The sequence below is a fragment of the Salmo trutta genome, chromosome 34 (genome assembly GCF_901001165.1).
Source record: "Salmo trutta chromosome 34, fSalTru1.1, whole genome shotgun sequence".
NCBI classification, from domain to species: Eukaryota; Metazoa; Chordata; class Actinopteri; order Salmoniformes; family Salmonidae; genus Salmo; species Salmo trutta.
Genome location: NC_042990.1, coordinates 41990801 through 42010886, shown reverse-complemented (window position 1 = coordinate 42010886; position 20086 = coordinate 41990801). Strand labels below are relative to the sequence as shown.

The following is a 20086-nucleotide window of genomic DNA, read 5'->3' as shown; positions in this document are numbered from 1 at the left end:
CCAAGTCATTAAGGTTTCGAGGCTGACGTTTGGCAACTTGAACCTTCAGCTCCCTCCACAGATTTTCTATGGGATTAAGGTCTGGAGACTGGCTAGGCCACTCCAGGACCTTAATGTGCTTCTTCTTGAGCCACTCCTTTGTTGCCTTGGCCGTGTGTTTTGGGTCATTGTCATGCTGGAATACCCATCCACGACTCATTTTCAATGCCCTGGCTGAGGGAAGGAGGTTCTCACCCAAGATTTGACTGTACAAGGCCCCGTCCATCGTCCCTTTGATACAGTGAAGTTGTCCTGTCCTCTTAGCAGAAAAAACACCCCCAAAGCATAATGTTTGATGGTGGAGATGGTGTTCTTGGGGTCATAGGCAGCATTCCTCCTCCTCCAAACAAGGCGAGTTGAGTTGATGCCAAAGAGCTCCATTTTGGTCTCATCTAACCACAACACTTTCACCCAGTTGTCCTCTCAATCATTCAGATGTTCATTGGCAAACCTCAGATGGACAGGTATATGTGCTTTCTTGAGCAGGGGGACCTTGCGGGCGCTGCAGGATTTCAGTCCTTCACGGCGTAGTGTGTTACCTATTGTTTTCTTGGTGACTATGGTCCCAGCTGCCTTGAGAACATTGACAAGATCCTCCCGTGTAGTTCTGGGCTGATGCCTCACCTTTCTCATGATCATTGCAACTCCACGAGGTGAGATCTTGCATGGAGCCCCAGGCCGAGGGAGATTGACAGTTCTTTTGTGTTTCTTCCATTTGCGAATAATCGCACCAACTGTTGTTACCTTCTCACCAATTTGCTTGGCGATGGTCTTGTAGCCCATTCCAGCCTTGTGTAGGTCTACAATCTTGTCCCTGACATCCTTGGAGAGCTCTTTGGTCTTGGCCATGGTGGAGAGTTTGGAATCTGATTGATTGATTGCTTCTGTGGACAGCTGTCTTTTATACAGGTAACAAGCTGAGATTAGGAGCACTCCCTTTAAGATATTGCTCCTAATCTAATCTCAGCTCGTTACCTGTATAAAAGACACCTGGGAGCCAGAAATCTTTCTGATTGAGAGGGGATCAAATACTTACTTCTCTCATTAAAATGCAAATCAATTTATAACATTTTTTACATGCGTTTTTCTGGATTTTTTGTTGTTGTTATTCTGTCTCTCACTGTTCAAATAAACCTACCATTAAAATTATAGACTGATCATTTCTTTATCAGTGGGCAAACGTACAAAATCAGCAGGGGATGAAATACTTTTTTCTCTCACTGTACTATAGTATATTTCACTACGACACTACACATCCCAGTGATACTATAGTATATTTCAACATGTATGTTTACTCTTGTATTCCAGCCTGAAGCCGGCAGCAGACACGCTGATGTCAGAGAAGAAGTGGAGGTAGAGCTGGTTGGACGTGCTGTTCAGAAGAGCTGGGACCGTCGTTCCTGCAAGGGGAGACCAAGCAACACATTCAACTCTTCATCAACCCTTATTTATCTTAGTGGTTATAGTAGGAGGACAGATGTACATGTTGACGTATTCATACCGCTTGTAAAAAAACAGATAGGTGTTTATTCATAATGACGCTTGTTTCATGCAAGAGAGATTTATTAACAGAGCTGGTCAAATGGGGTGGTAGGGTAGCCTAGTGGTTAGAGCGTTGGGCCAGTAACCAGCAGGTAGCCTAGTGGTTAGAGCGTTGGACTAGTAACCAGCAGGTAGCCTAGTGGTTAGAGCGTTGGACTAGTAACCAGCAGGTAGCCTAGTGGTTAGAGTGTTGGACTAGTAACCAGCAGGTAGCCTAGTGGTTAGAGTGTTGGACCAGTAACCAGCAGGTAGCCTAGTGGTTAGAGTGTTGGGCCAGTAACCAGCAGGTAGCCTAGTGGTTAGAGTGTTGGACTAGTAACCAGCAGGTAGCCTAGTGGTTAGAGAGTTGGACTAGTAACCAGCAGGTAGCCTAGTGGTTAGAGCGTTGGACTAGTAACTGAAAGATTGCAGGATTGAATCCTTGAGCTGACAAGGTACAAATCTGTCATTCTGCCCCCTGAACAAGGCAGTTAAACCACTGTTCCTAGGCTGTCATTGTAAATAAGAATTTGTTCTTAACTGACTTGCCTAGAGTTAAGTAAAATTAAAAATCTGTTGATATTTGTCACATGCGTTGAATATAACATGTATAGACTTTACAGTGAAATGATTACTGAAGCCGGAGTACAGAACTGATGGAATCCTTGGCTTCGGTTCAGAGTTCCTGGTTCTACTACACCCAGATCACATGGCCTGCTCTGCATCACTCTGATTGGCTTATTCATCTTAACACCACGGTGAAGTTTTCATCTGACATTTGTGATTCCTGTGTGTTTCTCCATAGCAACAATTTAAACCTGGTCTCGTTCCAAAATGAGAAACAAAAGAAAGAGCTCTATATAGTGGTCCCGTGTGGCTCAGTTGGTAGAGCATGGTGTTTGCAACACCAGGGTTGTGGGTTCTATTCCCACGGGGGACCAGTATAGAGAAAAAATGTATGCATTCACTACTGTAAGTTGCTCTGGATAAGAGTGTCTGCTAAATGACTAAATTGTAATGATATAGTATTGTTATATGACAAGGTTAAACTTAACAGAAGATAAACTAATGCGTCACTTGATCTTCAAAATAAAAAGGTAAGCTTTTCAACGATACACATTCTAATACACCTGCCTCTCTTTGAGCTCGAGTGAGTATTGATACACTCAACCGTCTGTAACGCAAATCAATAGTGACTTGCTGCTTCTCTCTGATTCAACTATTGACTAGCAGAGTAACAGGTCACGGTGGGTTACTCACTGGTAATGGACAGGCTGTGATGGTAATATTGTAGCAGCTCATGGAAGTCATGGTGGTTTTTGAAAAAGGCATTAACTTAACCATCACCACCTAAGATAAAACGGCAAGGTGCAACACTCCACCAACACACAGAGAAAGAGAGAGAGAAAGAAAGAGAGAGAAAGAGATGGAGACATAGACAGAAAGAGGAAAGGAGAGAGAGACCGAAATAGAGAAGGAGAGAGAGACTCACCTGAGAAGCTTCCCAGCATGGTGTCGCTGTTGTGTCCTCCATCAAACACCTCCAGAGAATCCCAGTTCTGTTCAGTCACAAAACTGATCACCTGGATCTGAGGAGAGGAGAGGAGAAGGGAGGAGAGGAGAGGAGAGGAGAGGAGAGAAGAGAAGAGGAGAGGAGAGGGGAGGGGAGGTGAGGGGAGGGGAGGAGAGGAGAGGTGAAGAGAGGAGAGGAGAGGAGAGGAGAGGAGAGGAGAGGAGAGGGGAGGAGAGGTGAAGAGAGGAGAGGAGAGGAGAGGAGAGGAGGAGAGGAGGAGAGGTGAAGAGAGGTCTCTTTCCCCATCCTCCACTTTCTGTTTACTATAATGTCTCCTCTCTTTCCCACATCCTCCTCTTTCTCCACAACCTTAACAAGAGCAAAAAGCAGAGGTTCAGAGAGGGAATATCAAGGGAAAACCACAAAGGTCTCCCAACGTGTCACTCCAAGTTTTCTCCTGCTCCAAATGTCTGTTTGGCACTCATATCTCATGTCATGTACTTGGCCCATTTTCCTCAAAAATAGAGTTGTATTTGTCACGTGTTTCGTAAACAAAAAGGTGAAGACTAACAGTGAAATGCTTACGGGGCCCTTCCCAGAAAAACACAGAGAAAAAATATATAGAGAAATCAATAATAACACAAGGAATATATAGATAGTGAGTAATGATAAATTGCCTATGTACTGTACACGGGCTGCCAGTAACAAGTATGTATCTCTCTCTCTGTATCTTTCTCTCTGTATCTTTCTCTCTCTCTGTATCTCTCTCTCTCTCTCTCTCTCGCTCTCTCTCTCTCTCGCTCTTTGTATCTTTCTCTCTCTGTATCTCTGTCTGTATCTCTCTCTCTGCATCTCTCTCTCTGCATCTCTCTCTCTGCATCTCTCTCTCTCTCACTCTGCATCTCTCTCTCTCACTCTGCATCTCTCTCTCTCACTCTGCATCTCTCTCTCACTCTGCATCTCTCTCTCACACACACAGAGCTGCTGTACATTTACAGAAATAGGTATAGAGATAAGCATAGGTAATAGGTAATGTGATTAGCATGAGGTTGTAAGTAACAAGAACATTTCCCAGGACATAGACATATCTGATATTGGCAGAAAGCTTAAATTCTTGTTAATCTAACTGCACTGTCCAATTTACAGTAGCTATTACAGTGAAATAATACCATGCTATTGTTTGAGGAGAGTGCACAGTTATGTACTTGAAAATGTATATATTGACCATTTAGGCACATTTGGGAAGACATGATACTACATTTTGAACATAAATGCAATGGTTCATTGGATCAGTCAAAAAATGTGCACATACACTGCTGCCATCTAGTGGCCAAAATCTAAATTGCGCCTAAACTGGAATAATACACTATGGCCTTCCTCTTGCATTTCAAAGATGATGATAAAAAAAAAAGATATGCATGTTTTTTTCTTTGTATTATCTTTTACCAGATCTAATGTGTTATATTCTTCAACATTAATTTCAAATTTCCACAAACTTCAGAGTTTCCTTTCAAATTGGTACAAAGAATATGCATATCCATGCTTCGAGTCCTGAGCTAAAGGCAGTTAGATTTGTCCGAAAGAGATTTTAACAGAGCAAAACACACATCTATTGTTTCAGCCTGAAGCTGAAACAGAACATGTCATGGTCTGAATATGAGTCTCGCCGTGTCTCTCCGTGTCTCACCACGTCACACCGTGTCACACCATGTCTCACTGTGTCTCACCGTGCGCTTGTTCGTGGTTTGGGTCTTGCTTGTGTATTCCCTTGGTATACACTGAGTGTACAAAACATTAGGAACACCTGTTCTCTTTCCATGACACAGACTGACCAGGTGAATCCAGGTGAAAGCTATGATCCCTTATTGATGTCACCTGTTAAATCCACTTCAATCAGTGTAGATGAAGGTGGAGGAGACAGGTTAAAAGAAGGATTTTTTTAAGCCTTGAGACACATGAGACATGGATTGTGTATGTGTGCCATTCAGAGGGTGAATGGGCAAGACAAAAGTTCCTTTGAACTGGGAGTATGGTAGTTGGTGGCAGGTATACCCCCCCACTGCCTTGGTTAAAAGCTGAGATATGAGATGTATAGAAATGTAACCAGTCTCAAATTCATTCACCAGTACACACTGTATTATTGGCCAAGAAACTGGACGGTCTACGACTAAGACTAATCCAACCAATGGGACATTTAAAAACTGTAATATCTTACATTTCACCGAAACGTGGCTGGACAATGACATGGATTATATAGGTTTTCTGTGCATCGGCAGGACAGAGCAGCTACGTCTGGTAAGATGAGGAGCGGGGGATTGTGTCTATTTGTCAATAAATGCTGGTGCGCGATGTCTAATACTAAAGAAGTCTGGAGGTATTGCTTGCCTGAGGTAGAGTACCTTATGATAAGCTGTAGACCACACTATCTACCAAGAGAGTTTTCATCTATATTATTCGTAGCCGTCTATTTACCACCACAAACCGATGCTGGCACTAAGACCGCACTCAACGAGCTGTATAAGGCCATAAGCAAACAAGAAAATGCTCATCCAGAAATGGCGCTCCTAGTGGCCAGGGACTTTAATCCGTTTTACCTCATTTCTACCAGCATGTTAAATGTGCAACCAGAGGAAAAAAAAAACTCTAGACCATCTTTACTCCACACACAGAGACGCATAAAAAGCTCTCCCTCGCCCTCAATTTGGAAAATCTGACCGTAAATCTGTCCTCCTGATTCCTGCTTAGAAGGAAAAACTAAAGCAGGAAGTACCAGTGACTCGCTCAATACGGAAGTGGTCAGATGACACGGATTATATGCCACAGGACTGTTTTGCTGCACAGACTGGAATATGTTCCGGGATTCATCCAATGGCATTGATGAGTACACCACCTCAGTGACCAGCTTCATCAATAAGTGCATCGAGGACATCGTCCCCACGGCGACCGTACAGTCATATACCAACCAGAAGTCATGGATTACAGGCAACATCCGCACCGAGCCAAAGGTTTGAGCTGCCGCTTTCAAGGAGCGGGACACTAATCCGGACGCTTATAAGAAATCCCGCTGTGTCCTACCAACGAACCATCAAACTGTCAAAGCGTCAATACAGGACGCTCGTCGGAAGTGGCAGAGCTTGCAAACTATACAGACTACAAAAGGAAACACAGCCACGAGCTGCCTAGTGACGCGAGCCTACCAGATGAGCTAAATGCCTTTAATGCTCGCTTCGAGGCAAACAACACTGAAGCATGCATGAGAGCACCAGCTGTTCCAGACTACTGTGTAATCACGCTCTCCGTAGCCGATATGGGGAAGACCTTTAAACAGGTCAACATTCACAAAGCCGCGGGGCAAGACGGATTACCAGGACGTGTACTCAAAGCATGCGCTGACCAACTGGCAAGTATCTTCACTGACATTTTCAACCTCTCCCTGACCGAGTCTGTAATACCTACATGTTTCAAGCAGACCACCATAGTCCCTGTGCCCAAGGGAGCGAAGGTAACCTTACTAAATGATTACCACCCCGTAGCACTCATATCGGTAGCCATGAAGTGCTTTGAAAAGCTGGTCATGGCTCACATCAACAGCATCGTGCTGAAGTCCCTAGGCCCACTGCAATTCACATACCGCCCCAACAGATCCACAGATGGCGCAATCTTAATCGCACTCCACACTGCCCTTTCACACCTGGATAAAAGGAACGCCTACGTGAGAATGTAGTTCATTGACTAGAGTTTAGCGTTCAACACCATAGTGTCTCTGCCTGGCCGGTTCCCCTCTCTCCACTAGGATTATTTGCAGGGGCTGAGTAACTGGCTTACTGGTGCTCTTCCATGCCGTCCCTAGGAGGGATGCGTCACTTGAGTGGGTTGAGTCTCTGACGTGATCTTCCTGTCTGGGTTGGCGCCCCCCCTTGGGTTTGTGCCATGGGGGAGATCTTCGTGGGCTATACTTGGCCTTGTCTCAGGGTAATAAATTAGGGTTTGAAGATATCCCTCTAGTGGTATGGGGGCTGTGCTTGGCAAAGTGGGTGGGGTTATATCCTGCCTGATTGGCCCTGTCTGGGGGTATAGACGGATGGGGCCACAGTGTCTCCCTACTGTCTCAGCCTCCAATAATTATGCTGCAATAGTTTGTGTCGGGAGTATTTCTCCTGTCTGGAGTATTTCTCCTGTCTTATCAGGTGTCCTGTGTGAATTTAAGTATGCTCCCTCTAATTATCTCTCTCTCTCTAATTCTCTCTCTCGATCTGAGCCCTAGGATCATGACTCAGGACTACCTGGCCTGATGACTCCTTACTGTCCCCAGTCCACCTGGTCCTGCTGCTGCTCCAGTTTCAACTGTTCTGCCTGTGGCTATGGAACCTTGACCTGTTCACCAGATGTACTCCCTTGTCCTGGACCTGCTGTTTTCAACTCTCTCCCCCCCTCCTCTCTCTCTCCCTCTCCTCTCTCTCTACCTCACCTCTAATCATATCAACGTTTATTTATCACGTAAGCCAAATACAGATGTAGACCTTACAGTGAAATGCTTACTTACAGGCTCTAACCAACAGTGCAAAAAAAGGTATTAGGTGAACAATAGGTAAGTAAAGAAATAAAACAACAGTAAAAAGACAGGCTATATACAATAGCGAGGCTATAAAAGTAGCGAGGCTACATACAGACACCAGTTAGTCAGGCTGATTGAGGTAGTATGTACATGTAGATATGGTTAAAGTGACTATGCATATATGATGAACAGAGAGTAGCAGTAGCGTAAAAGAGGGGTTGGGGGGAGACCTGCTGTCTCTGAATGACCGGCTATAAAAAGCCAACTGACATTTAATCCTGAGGTGCAGACCTGTTGCACCCTCGACAACTACTGTGATTATTATTATTTGACCCTGCTGGTCATCTATGAACATTTGAACATCTTGGCCCCTGTTCTGTTATAATCTTCACCTGGCACAGCCAGAAGAGGACTGGCCACCCCTCAGAGCCTGGTTCCTCTCTAGATTTCTTCCTAGGTTCCTGCCTTCCTAGGGAGTTTTTCCTAGCCCACGTGCTTCTACATCTGCATTGCTTGCTGTTAAGGGTTTTAAGCTGGGTTTCTGTATAGCACTTTGTGACATCGTTTGATGTGAAAAGGGCTTTAAAAAATACATTTGATTGGTAGTGCCCAGAAAGCTCATCACTAAGCTAAGGACCCTGGGACTAAACACCTCCCTCTGCAACTGGATCCTGGACTTCCTGACGGGCCGCCCCCAGGTGGTGAGGGTAGGTAACAAATCCTCCACCACGCTGATCCTCAACACTGGAGCTCCCCAGGGGTGAGTGCTTAGTCCCCTCCTGCACTCCCTGTTCACCCACGACTGTGTGGCCAAGCACGACTCCAACACCATCATTAAGTTTGCTGACAACACAACAGTGGTAGGCCTGATCACCGACAACGACGAGACAGCCTATAGGGAGGAAGTCAGAGACCTGGCAGTGTGGTCCCAGGACAACAACCTCTCCCTCAATGTGAGCAAGACAAAGGAGCTGATCGTGGACTACAGGAAAAGGAGAGCCAAACAGGCCCCCATTAACATTGACTGGGCTGAAGTGGAGCGGGTCGAGAGTTTCAAGTTCCTTGGTCACCAAAAATCACATCACATCACCCAAAAAATATCATGGTCCAAACACACCAAGACAAAACCTATTAGGAGAAAAAGTTCTACAGCTGCACCATCGAGAGCATCCTGACGGGTTGCATCACCGCCTGGTATGGCAACTGCTCGGCATCTGACTGTAAGGCGCTACAGAGGGTAGTGCGTACGGGCCAGTACATCACTGGGGCCAAGCTTGGCGGTGTCAGAGGAAGGCCCTAAAAAATGTTAAAAGGCTCGTCACCCAAGCCATAGACTCTTCTCTCTGCTACCGCACGGCAAACAGTACCGGAGTGCCAACTCTAGGTCCAAGAGGCTTCTAAACATCTTCTACCCCCCAAGCCATAAGACTGCTGAACAATTAATCAAATGGCCACCCAGATTAAATATATTGACCCCCCCCCCCCCCACTATGATTTTACACTGCTGATACTCACTGCTTATAGTCACTTTAACATCAAATAAAATTGGATTGGTCACATACACATATTTATTGCGGGTGTAGAGAAGTGCTTGTGTACCTAGCTCCAACAGTTCACAATTCACAACAACACACACAAATCTAAAAGTAAAAGAATTGAATTAAGAAATATAAACAATAGGAGTGGCATTAGAATAGAATACAGTAGAATAGAATACAGTATATACATATGAAATGACTAAAGCAGGATGTAAACATTATTAAAGTGGCCAGTGATTCCATGTCTATGTACATAGGGCAGCAGCCTCTAAGGTGCAGGGTTGAGTAACCAGGTGGTAGCTGGTTAGTGATGGCTGTTTAACAATCTGATGGCCTTGAGATAGAAGCTGTTTTTCAGTCTCTCGGTCCCAGCTTTGATGCACCTGTACTGACCTCGCCTTCTGGATGATAGCCGGGTGAACAGGCAGTGGCTCGGGTGGTTGTTGTCCTTGATGATATTTTTGGCCTTCCTGTGACATCAGGTGCTGTAGGTGTCCTGGAGGGCAGCCAGTGTGCCCCCGGTGATGTGTTGGGCAGACCGCACCACCCTCTGGAGAGCCCTGCAGTTGCGGGCAATGCTACAGCCCAATAGGATGCTCTCAATTGTGCATCTGTAAAAGTGGGTGATAGTCTTAAGGGCCAAGCCAACTTGGGCCCCTTCTTCAACACACTGTCTGTGTTGGTGGACCATTTCAGATCGTCAGTGATGTGTATGCCGAGGATCTTGAAGCTTTTCACCATCTCCACTGCAGTCCCGCCAATGTGGAAAGGACATGCACCCTATGCTCTTTCCTGAATTCCAGGATCAGCTCCTTCGTTTTGTTGACGTTGAGGGAGAGGTTGATTTTCCTGTCACCACTCCTCCACGGCCCTCACCTCCCTGTAGGCCGTCTCGTCATTGTTGGTAATCAGGCCTACTACTGTTGTGTCGTCTGCAAACTTGATGATTGAGTTGGAGGCGTGTGTGGCCACGCAGTCATGGGTGAACAGGGAGTACAGGAAGGGGTCCCAGTGTTGAGGATCAGTGAAGTGGAGATGTTGTTTCCTACCTTCATCCCCTGGGGGTGGCCCATCAGGAAGTCCAGGACCCAGTTGCACAGGGCGGGGTTCAAGCCCAGGGTCTTGAGCTTAATGATGAGCTTGGAGGGTACTATGGTGTTGAAGGCTGAGCTATTGTCAATGAACAGCATTCTTACATGGGTATTTCTCTTGTCCAGATGGGATATGGCAGTGTGCAGTGCAATGGCAATTGCATCGCCTGGGGTAAGCAAATTGAAGTGGGTCTAGGAAGGCAGGTAAGGTAGAGGCGATATGATCACTTAAATGTCTTACTCATGTCGGCCATGGAGAACGAGAGCCCGCATCGATGGCGCTGTGTTATCCTCAAAGAAGATGTTTAGCTTGTCTGGGAGCAAGATGTCGTTGAATTGTGACTCCACTTTCCCTGCCACATACGTCGCGTGTCAGCCGTTGCACTGCGACTCACTTCCTGATGAACTCAGTCACCGTGTCCGTGGATACGTCAGTGTTATTCTCAGAGGCAACCCGGAACATATCCCAGTCCGCGTGATCAAAACAATCTTGAAGCATGGATTCCGATTGGTCAGACCAGCATTGAATAGACCTTAGCATTGGTACTTCCTGTTTGAGCTTCTGCCTATAGGAAGGGTGGAGCAAAATGGAGTTGAGATATGATTTGCCTAAGTGAGGGTGGGGGAGGGCCTTGTAGGCATCCAGGAAGAAAGAGTAGCATTGATCGAGTGTTTTACCAGAGTGAGTACTACAGTCAATGTGTTGATAGAACTTAGGTAGCGTTTTCCTCATATTTGCTTTGTTAAAATCTCCAGCTACAATAAATGTGGTCTCAGGATATGTTGTTTCCAGTTTCCATAAAGTCCAGTGTAGTTCCTTGAGGGCCGTCGTGGTATCGGCATGAGGGGGAATATACATGGCTGTAACTATAACCGAAGATAATTCTCTTGGGAGGTAATACGGTCGGCATTTGATTGTGAGGTATTCTAGGTTGGGTGAACAAAAGGACTTGAGTAACTGCACATTTTCACAATCACACCATGAGTAGTTAATCATGAAACATACGCCACCCACTTTCTCCTTCCCGGAGAGTTCATTATTCCTGTCTGTACTGAGAACCCAGCTGACTGTATGGACGGGGACAAAATATCCGGAGAGAGCCATGATTCCGTGAAACAGAGTATGTTACAGTCCCTGATGTCTCTCTGGAAGGAGATCCTCGCCCTGAGCACATCTACTTTATTGTCCAGAGACTGAATATTAGCGAGTAATATACTCGGAAGCGGTGGATGGTGTGCCCGCCTCCTGAGTTGGACAGGAAGTCCACACCGAATACCTCTTTTCCACCGGCGTCTTGGAGCAGCCTCTGGTATGAATTCAATTGCCCAAAGAATTCAATTCAGGAAAGTCATAAACATATACAAATTACTTCAACTAACCTGTACTCCCACACAATGACTCGATACCGGTACAAATATATATAGCCTCGTTATTGTTATATAATTTGTATAACTTTATCGATTTTTAATTTAATTTATTTAGTAAATATTTTCTTAACTATATTTCTTGAACTGCATTGTTGGTTAAGGGCTTGTAAGTAAGCATTTCATGATAAGGTCTACACCTGTTGTATTTGGCATATATGACGAATACAATGTGATTTGATAGTGTGACTAATGTAATTAACTGTGGAGATGTTAAAATGCAGCTATAATTATTATCTCTCTCTCCTCAACCCCTAAAACCACCATCTCTATTACTCTAAAGACCGTCTGTACTGCTGCTAAACTGCTGGCTTATCATCAAATGCAAGACATAGGGCCAAAACTGTACAGAAACAACAAGATGTTAAAATCACCTAGATTTAGAGGAGAGACGTAGGACCAAGACTGTACAGAAACAACAAGATATTAAAATCACCTAGATTTAGAGGAGAGACGTAGGGCCAAAACTGTACAGAAACAACAAGATATTAAAATTACCTAGATTTAGAGGAGAGACGTAGGGCCAAGACTGTACAGAAACAACAAGATATTAAAATCACCAAGATTTAGAGGAGAGACGTAGGGCCAAGACAGAAACAACAAGATGTTAAAATCACCTAGATTTAGAGGAGAGACGTAGGGCCAAGACAGAAACAGCAAGATGTTAAAATCACCTAGATTTAGAGGAGAGACATAGGGCCAAGACTGTAAAGAAACAACAAGATATTAAAATCACCTAGATTTAGAGGAGAGACGTAGGGCCAAGACTGTACAGAAACAACAAGATATTAAAATCACCTAGATTTAGAGGAGAGACGTAGGGCCAAGACTGTACAGAAACAACAAGATATTAAAATCACCTAGATTTAGAGGAGAGACGTAGGACCAAGACTGTACAGAAACAACAAGATATTAAAATCACCTAGATTTAGAGGAGAGACGTAGGGCCAAGACTGTACAGAAACAACAAGATATTAAAATCACCTAGATTTAGAGGAGAGACGTAGGGCCAAGACAGAAACAACAAGATGTTAAAATCACCTAGATTTAGAGGAGAGACGTAGGGCCAAGACAGAAACAGCAAGATGTTAAAATCACCTAGATTTAGAGGAGAGACATAGGGCCAAGACTGTACAGAAACAACAAGATATTAAAATCACCTAGATTTAGAGGAGAGACATAGGGCCAAGACTGTACAGAAACAACAAGATATTAAAATCACCTAGATTTAGAGGAGAGACGTAGGGCCAAGACTGTACAGAAACAACAAGATATTAAAATCACCTAGATTTAGAGGAGAGACGTAGGGCCAAGACTGTACAGAAACACAGGGAATAGAAACTAATAACAACATGATATCAAATCATATAATTCCCTCCCTGTAGTCTGGGGATGAGAGAGGCTTCAGTTGACCAAACACTGTACATACATCCCAAGTGGCACGCTATTCACTACATACTGCACTAATTTTGACCTAAGGGGTAGCAGTGCACTATATAGGGATTAGGGTGCAGTTTTGGACCCATATGTCTCTCTCTCTCTCTTTTTCTCTCTTCAAAAGGTTTTATTGGCATGGGAAACATATGTTTACATTGCCAAAGCAAGTGAAACTGACAAACAAAAGTGAAATGAATGATAACAGTAAATATTACACTCACACAAGTACCAAAATAATAAAGACATTTCAAATGTCATAGCATGTCAATATACTGTACAGTGTTGTAACAATGTGCAAATAGTTAAAGTACAAAAGGGAAAATAATTCACCATAATTATGGGTTATATTTACAATGGTGTTTGTTCTTAACAGGTTGACCTTTTCTTATGGCAACAGGTCACAAATATTTCTGCTGTGATGGCACACTGTGGTATTTCACCCAGTGGATATGGGAGTTTATCAAAATTGGATTTCTTTTCAAATACTTTGTGGATCTGTGTAATCTGAGGGAAATATGTGTCTCTAATATGGTCATACATTTGGCAGGAGGTTAGGAAGTGCAGCTCAGTTTCCATCTCATTTTGTGGGCAGTGTGCACATAGCCTGTCTTCTCTTGAGAGCCAGGTCTGCCTACAGCGGCCTTTCTCAATAGCAAGGCTATGCTCACTGAGTCTGTACATAGTCAAAGATTTCCTTAAGTTTGGGTCAGTCACAGTGGTCATGTATTCTGCCACTGTGTACTCTCTGTTTAGGACCAAATAACATTCTAGTTTGTTCTGTTTTCTGTTCATTCTTTCCAATGTGTCAAGTCATTATCTTTTTGTTTTCTCATGATTTGGTTGGGTCTAATTGTGTTGCTGTCCTGGGGCTCTGTGGAGTCTGTTTGTGAACAGAGCCCCAGGACCAGCTTGCTTAGGGGGCTCTTCTCCAGGTTCATCTCTGTAGGTGATGGCTTTGTTATGGATGGTTTGGAAATCGCCTCCTTTTAGGTGGTTGTAGAATTTAACGGCTCTTTTCTGGATTTTATGGATTTTGATCCCTAGCGAGTATCGGTTTAATTCTGCTCTGCATTATTTGGTGTTCTACGTTGGACACGGAGGATGTTTTTGCAGAATTCTGCATTCAGAGTCTCAATTTGGTGTTTGTCCCATTTGATTAATTATTGGTTGGTGAGCGGAACCCCAGACCTCACAACCATGAAGAGCAATGGGTTCTATAACTGATTCAAATATTTTTAACCAGAACTTAACTGGTTGGGATGTCTAATTTTATGTTCCTTTTGATGGCATAGAAGGCCCTTCTTGTCTTGTCTCTCAGCTCATTCAGAGATATGTGGAAGTTACCTGTGGCGCTGATGTTTAGGCCGAGGTATTTATCATTTTTTTTGTGTGCTCTTGGGCAACAGTGTCTTGATGGAATCTGTATTTTTGGGTCCTGACATCTGGACCCAGGTCTGACAGAGTTTGTGCAGAAGATCTAGGTGCTGCTGTAGACTTCAGAGTCTAGTAGTGTGAGGCCGGGTGCTGCAGACTGTTCTAGTGTCCTCGCCAATTCGTTGATACATATGTTGAAGAAGGTGGAGCTTAAGCTGTATCCCTGTCTCACACAACGGCCCTGTTGTACGTTTTTCCCCAAATACCACTGTCAATCAATTTCTATTGTAGAACCTCATGCTAAAATTCAGTCAAAATCTTTTTTGAAGTTAACAAAGCACGAGAAGACTTTGCCTTTGTTTTGGGTTGTCAATTAACCTCTTGCGTATATCCTACCACTGGGGGCGCCACAGCGCATTTTGGAAAAAATTTGTTCCCATTTTCAACGGCCTACTAATCAAACTCAGAAGCTAGGACATGCATATACTTATTTTATATGGATAGAAAACACCCTAAAGTTTCTGAAACTGTTTGAATGGTGTCTGTGAGTATAACAGAACTCGTATGGCAGTCAAAACCCCGAGACTGATTGAACCAGGAAGTGGGATTCTGAATTGTGGACTCGACTTCACTGATAAATGATAATTGAGCACTTTCCAGTGCATCCACTAGATGTCCCCAGTCTTTACAAAGTGTTTTGAAGCTTCTGCTGTCGAAACTCAGTGCAGGAGACGATGTGGCAATTGGTCACAGTAGGAGGGCCATCAGCATTGTGACGTCGGCGGCCGTGTCTGCCCCCACCTTTGGAAACGTTTTGAAACACAATGAAATCGTCCCACTCGAATCTGATTGGCTCTCTTGTTGAAACAGGCCCTGAAGATTAATGTTATACAACGTTTGACATGTTTGAACGAACCTAACGAAGGGAAAATAGTCATTTTTCGTTAGCCAAGTGCCGCGCACGGATCAACATTTGGTTACAGCCTTAGGACGCGCTAATGGAACATAAAGGATGGACTTTTTCGACCGAAAATACATTTGTCGTGGACCTGGGATTCCTGGAAGTGCTTTCTGATGAAGACAACTAAAGGTGAGGGATTATTGGCAATATTATACAAGATCAGATGTGATGTGCGATTGTTCCAAGATGGCGACGAGCTAGGTTTTCTAGCTCATTTTCTGAGTATCGCATCCCCTTTTATCTCAAAGTGTGATTACCCTGTAAAGTTAATTTAAAATCTGTTATGACGGGTGTTTTCAAGAGATATTCATCTATAAATCTTAGATTGACAATATAAAATAAAAAAATCGTTTTCGAATAGTCATTTATGAAATTGTAGCACTGTTTCCCGGGACGCATTTTATGAAAAAATAGTTAGTCAACGTCAGGTGCCGATGTAAAATGTTGTTTTTATATAGAAATATGACCTTTATTGAACAAAAGATTGCATGCTGTGTGTAACATGATGTCCTAGGTGTGTCATCTGATGAAGTTTGTAAAAGGTTAGTGCTGCATTTAGCTGTTTTTTGGTTATATGTGATGCATGTGCCTGGTTGAAAAATTCATATGATGCTACTTTTACCATATACTCCTCTAACATAATCTAATATTGTGCTTTTCCTGTAAAACCTTTTTGAAATCGGACAACGAGGGTCGATTCAAGAGAGGTGTATCTATAAAACGATATGAGACAGTCCTATATTTGAAAAAAAATAAATATTGAATTTCGTTATGCTAATGTCGCTAGGAGTTTTTCGCTGGAAAATGATCCCGCTAACGGGATGAGAGTCTCAAGAGGTTGTGCAGGGTGAATACTCTGTCGTACAATAATTTGCTTAGTACATTGTTTTCATTGAGGATCTCTCCCTCTCCCTCTCCCGCTCCCTCTCCCGCTCCCTCTCCCTCTCCCTCTCCCTCGGTTGTGGAGGTGTCAGAGACAGTGGATAGATGGTGCGGTAGTAATGAGTCACATCATGAGAGGTTATAAAACAGATTATAATGGTAAAAAAAGACAGTTCACCCTGTTGTCAACTGTTAACCTCTCTAGTACATGTGGGACGAACTCGTCCCACCTACGTAACAGCCACTGAAATCCAGTGGCGCGATTTTTGAATCGTTAGAAATGCTATAACTTCAATTTCTCAAACATATGACTATTTCACAGCTATTTAAAGACAAGAATCTCGTTAATCTAACCCCACTGTCCGATTTCAAAAAGGCTTTACAACAAAAGCAAAACATTAGATTATGTCAGCAGAGTACCCAGCCAGAAATAATCACACAGCCATTTTTCAAGCTAGCATATCATGTCACATAAACCCAAACCACAGCTAAATGCAGCACTAACCTTTTATAATCTTCATCAGATGACACCCCTAGGACATTATGTTATACAATACATGCATGTCTGTTCAATCAAGTTCATATTTATATCAAAAACCAGCTTTTTACATTAGCATGTGACGTTCAGAAAAAGCATAACCACCGCAAACTTCCGGTGAATTTACTAACAGTTTGCTAAATTACTCACGATAAACGTTCACAAAAAGCATAACAATTATTTTAAGAATTATAGATACATTACCCCTCTATGCACTCGATATGTCCGATTTTAAAATAGCTTTTCGGATGAAGCACATTTTGCAATAATCTAAGTACATAGCCCGGCATTACAGGGCTAGCTATTTAGATACCCACCCAGGTCAGCATCCACCAAAATCACATTTCCTATAAGAAAGATGTTCTTACCTTGCTTGTTCTTCATCAGAATACACTGCCAGGACTTCTACTTCAATAACAAATGTTGGTTTGGTCCCAAATAATCCATCGTTATGTTCCAACAGCGACGTTTTGTTCGTGAGTTCTAGAATGCTTTTTCGCGGTGTCGCGCATGGCGCATTGGCGTGTCAAAAATGTCTAAATATTCCATTACCGTACTTCGAAGCATGTCAACCGCTGTTTAAAACCAATTTTTATGCCATTTATGTCATAGAGAAGTGTTAATATTCCGACCGGGAGTATGCATTGAGCCTAAACAGCCGAATAAAATTTCTCCTCAGAAGCGACTCATGCACGCGCATCATTGAAAGGTCCTCCGAGCATCCACTTACAAAAGGCGATAATATATTTCAACCTGAGGTTCCCTCGTAAACCTTCAGTTATTTCGCGGGCTCTGAGAGCCTATTGGAGCCCTGGGAATTGTCACGTTACAGCTAAGATCCTTACTTTTCAATAAAAAGAGGTAAGACGCACGACTCCTTGTCAGACAGGGTACTTCCTGCTTGAAGCCTTGTCAGGTTTTTGCCTGCCATAGGAGTTCTGTTATACTCACAGACACCATTCAAACAGTTTTAGAAAATTCAGAGTGTTTTCTATCCAAACCTGAACAATAATATGCATATTCTAGCTTCTGAGTTGGTGTAGGAGGCCGTTAAAAATGGGAACATATTTTTTCCAAAATTCTCAATACTGCCCCCTATACCAAACAGGTTAAATAGCAACCGCTGTTATACAGTCTGCATGACAACTTATGTCATATGTTATTACATGCTACATAAGAGTCTACATGCCAGATGTTATAACAAGGTGTTCTTATACCACAGGATGAGTTGAGAGGAGTGTCGCTGTATTAAATATCTAGCAGACAGTCTAGCGGACAGTCTAGCGGACAGTCTAGCGGACAGTCTAGACAGTTAAAGATTTATTCCTGTATTCCTGATCCTAAATATCGAGCGGACAGTCTAGACACCTGTTTTCCTGATTCTAAATATCGAGCGGACAGTCTAGACAGTTGAAGATTTATACCTGTATTCCTGATCCTTCCGGGACCGTGATCTTCCAGACACAGTTGAGGCTGTTGAGATAGGGCTCAGGAAAACCCGGAGACAGGATGGTGCCGGTCCTCTGGGTCAGATTACCTCCACATGGAACTGGACAGGAGGGAGGGAGGGAGGGAGGGAGGGAGGGAGGGAGGGAGGGAGGGAGGGAGGGAGGGAGGGAGGGAGGGAGGGAGGGAGGGAAGAAGGATAGAGAATAACTGAAATAGCGAGAAAGGCAAATAAAGATAGAGAGAGAAGAAAATGTACCAACAATTTTCATTTCGAGAATGGAAATCTGAAATATCATGAAATCACGAAAAAATTTAATGCGAGGAAATAAAAATAAAAAAAGACAGAGGCACACACAGTGGAATACCTTCTATATCTGTGTTTAATCTTCTAACACAGTGGAATACCTTCTATATCTGTGTTTAATCTTCTAACACAGTGGAAGACATTCTATATCTTCTAACACAATGTTCCCTGCTTGCTGCCACAGGCTGATTAACAGAACATCTGGTGGCTGCTCTGGAGAGCACAGGTGAACATCTGCCTCACCAGCAGGTTTCAAGGAGTGTGTGTGTGTGTGTGTGTGTGTGTGTGTGCGCGTGTGTGTTTGACCCGTAGCAGTACTGCAACCTGTGTGCCTCATGGCTGCGTTTGGACTGGTTGCTAGGGTCGATGCGTTTGGACTGGTTGCTAGGGGTGATGCGTTTGGACTGGTTGCTAGGGGCGATGCGTTTGGACTGGTTGCTAGGGGCGATGCGTTTGGACTGGTTGCTCGGGGCGATGTGTTTGGACTGGTTGCTAGAGTCAATGCGTTTGGCCTGGTTGCTAGGGTCGATGCGTTTGGACTGGTTGCTAGGGGCGATGCGTTTGGACTGGTTGCTAGCGGCGATGAGTTTGGACTGGTTGCTAGGGGCGATGCGTTTGGACTGGTTGCTAGAGTCGATGCGTTAGGACTTGTTGCTAGGGGTGACGGGACGGCTGGGGATAATTAGTTAGAGTCCCTCCATTTCAGAGGAGACAGGTGTGTGTGTGGTTGTGAACATGTGTGTGTGTCTGCCTGTACGTGTGTGTGTCTCTGTGTCCTACCTGTACAGGTGTGTCTCTGTGTCCTACCTGTACAGGTGTGTCTCTGTGTCCTACCTGTACAGGTGTGTCTCTGTGTCCTACCTATACTGCTGTGTCTCTGTGTTCTACCTGTACAGGTGTGTCTCTGTGTCCTACCTGTACAGGTGTGTCTCTGTGTACTACCTGTACAGGTGTGTCTCTGTGTCCTACCTGTACAGGTGTGTCTCTGTGTCCTACCTGTACAGGTGTGTCTCTGTGTCCTACCTGTACAGGTGTGTCTCTGTGTCCTACCTGTACAGGTGTGTCTCTGTGTCCTACCTGTACAGGTGTGTCTCTGTGTCCTACCTGTACAGGTGTGTCTCTGTGTCCTACCTATGCAGGTGTGTCTCTGTGTCCTACCTATGCAGGTGTGTCTCTGTATCCTACCTATGCAGGTGTGTCTCTGTATCCTACCTATGCAGGTGTGTCTCTGTGTCCTACCTGTACAGGTGTGTCTCTGTGTCCTACCTGTACAGGTGTGTCTCTGTGTCCTACCTGTACAGGTGTGTCTCTGTGTCCTACCTGTACAGGTGTGTCTCTGTGTCCTACCTATACTGCTGTGTCTCTGTGTCCTACCTGTACAGGTGTGTCTCTGTGTCCTACCTGTACAGGTGTGTCTCTGTGTACTACCTGTACAGGTGTGTCTCTGTGTCCTACCTGT

The 20086-nt window shown here is 44.1% G+C and overlaps 1 protein-coding gene across 1 annotated transcript in view; it reads right to left on the bottom strand.

Annotated features, from left to right (window-relative positions):
* The window catches only part of LOC115173255 (CUB and sushi domain-containing protein 2), a gene marked incomplete in the record, with an annotated part of 501741 nt that overhangs the window by 201280 nt on the left and 280375 nt on the right, over nt 1-20086 (bottom strand). Inside the window, 3 exon segments of the mRNA XM_029731172.1 lie at nt 1335-1439; nt 3053-3149; nt 18299-18423. Of these exon segments, the coding sequence (XP_029587032.1) occupies nt 1335-1439; nt 3053-3149; nt 18299-18423 (327 nt within the window).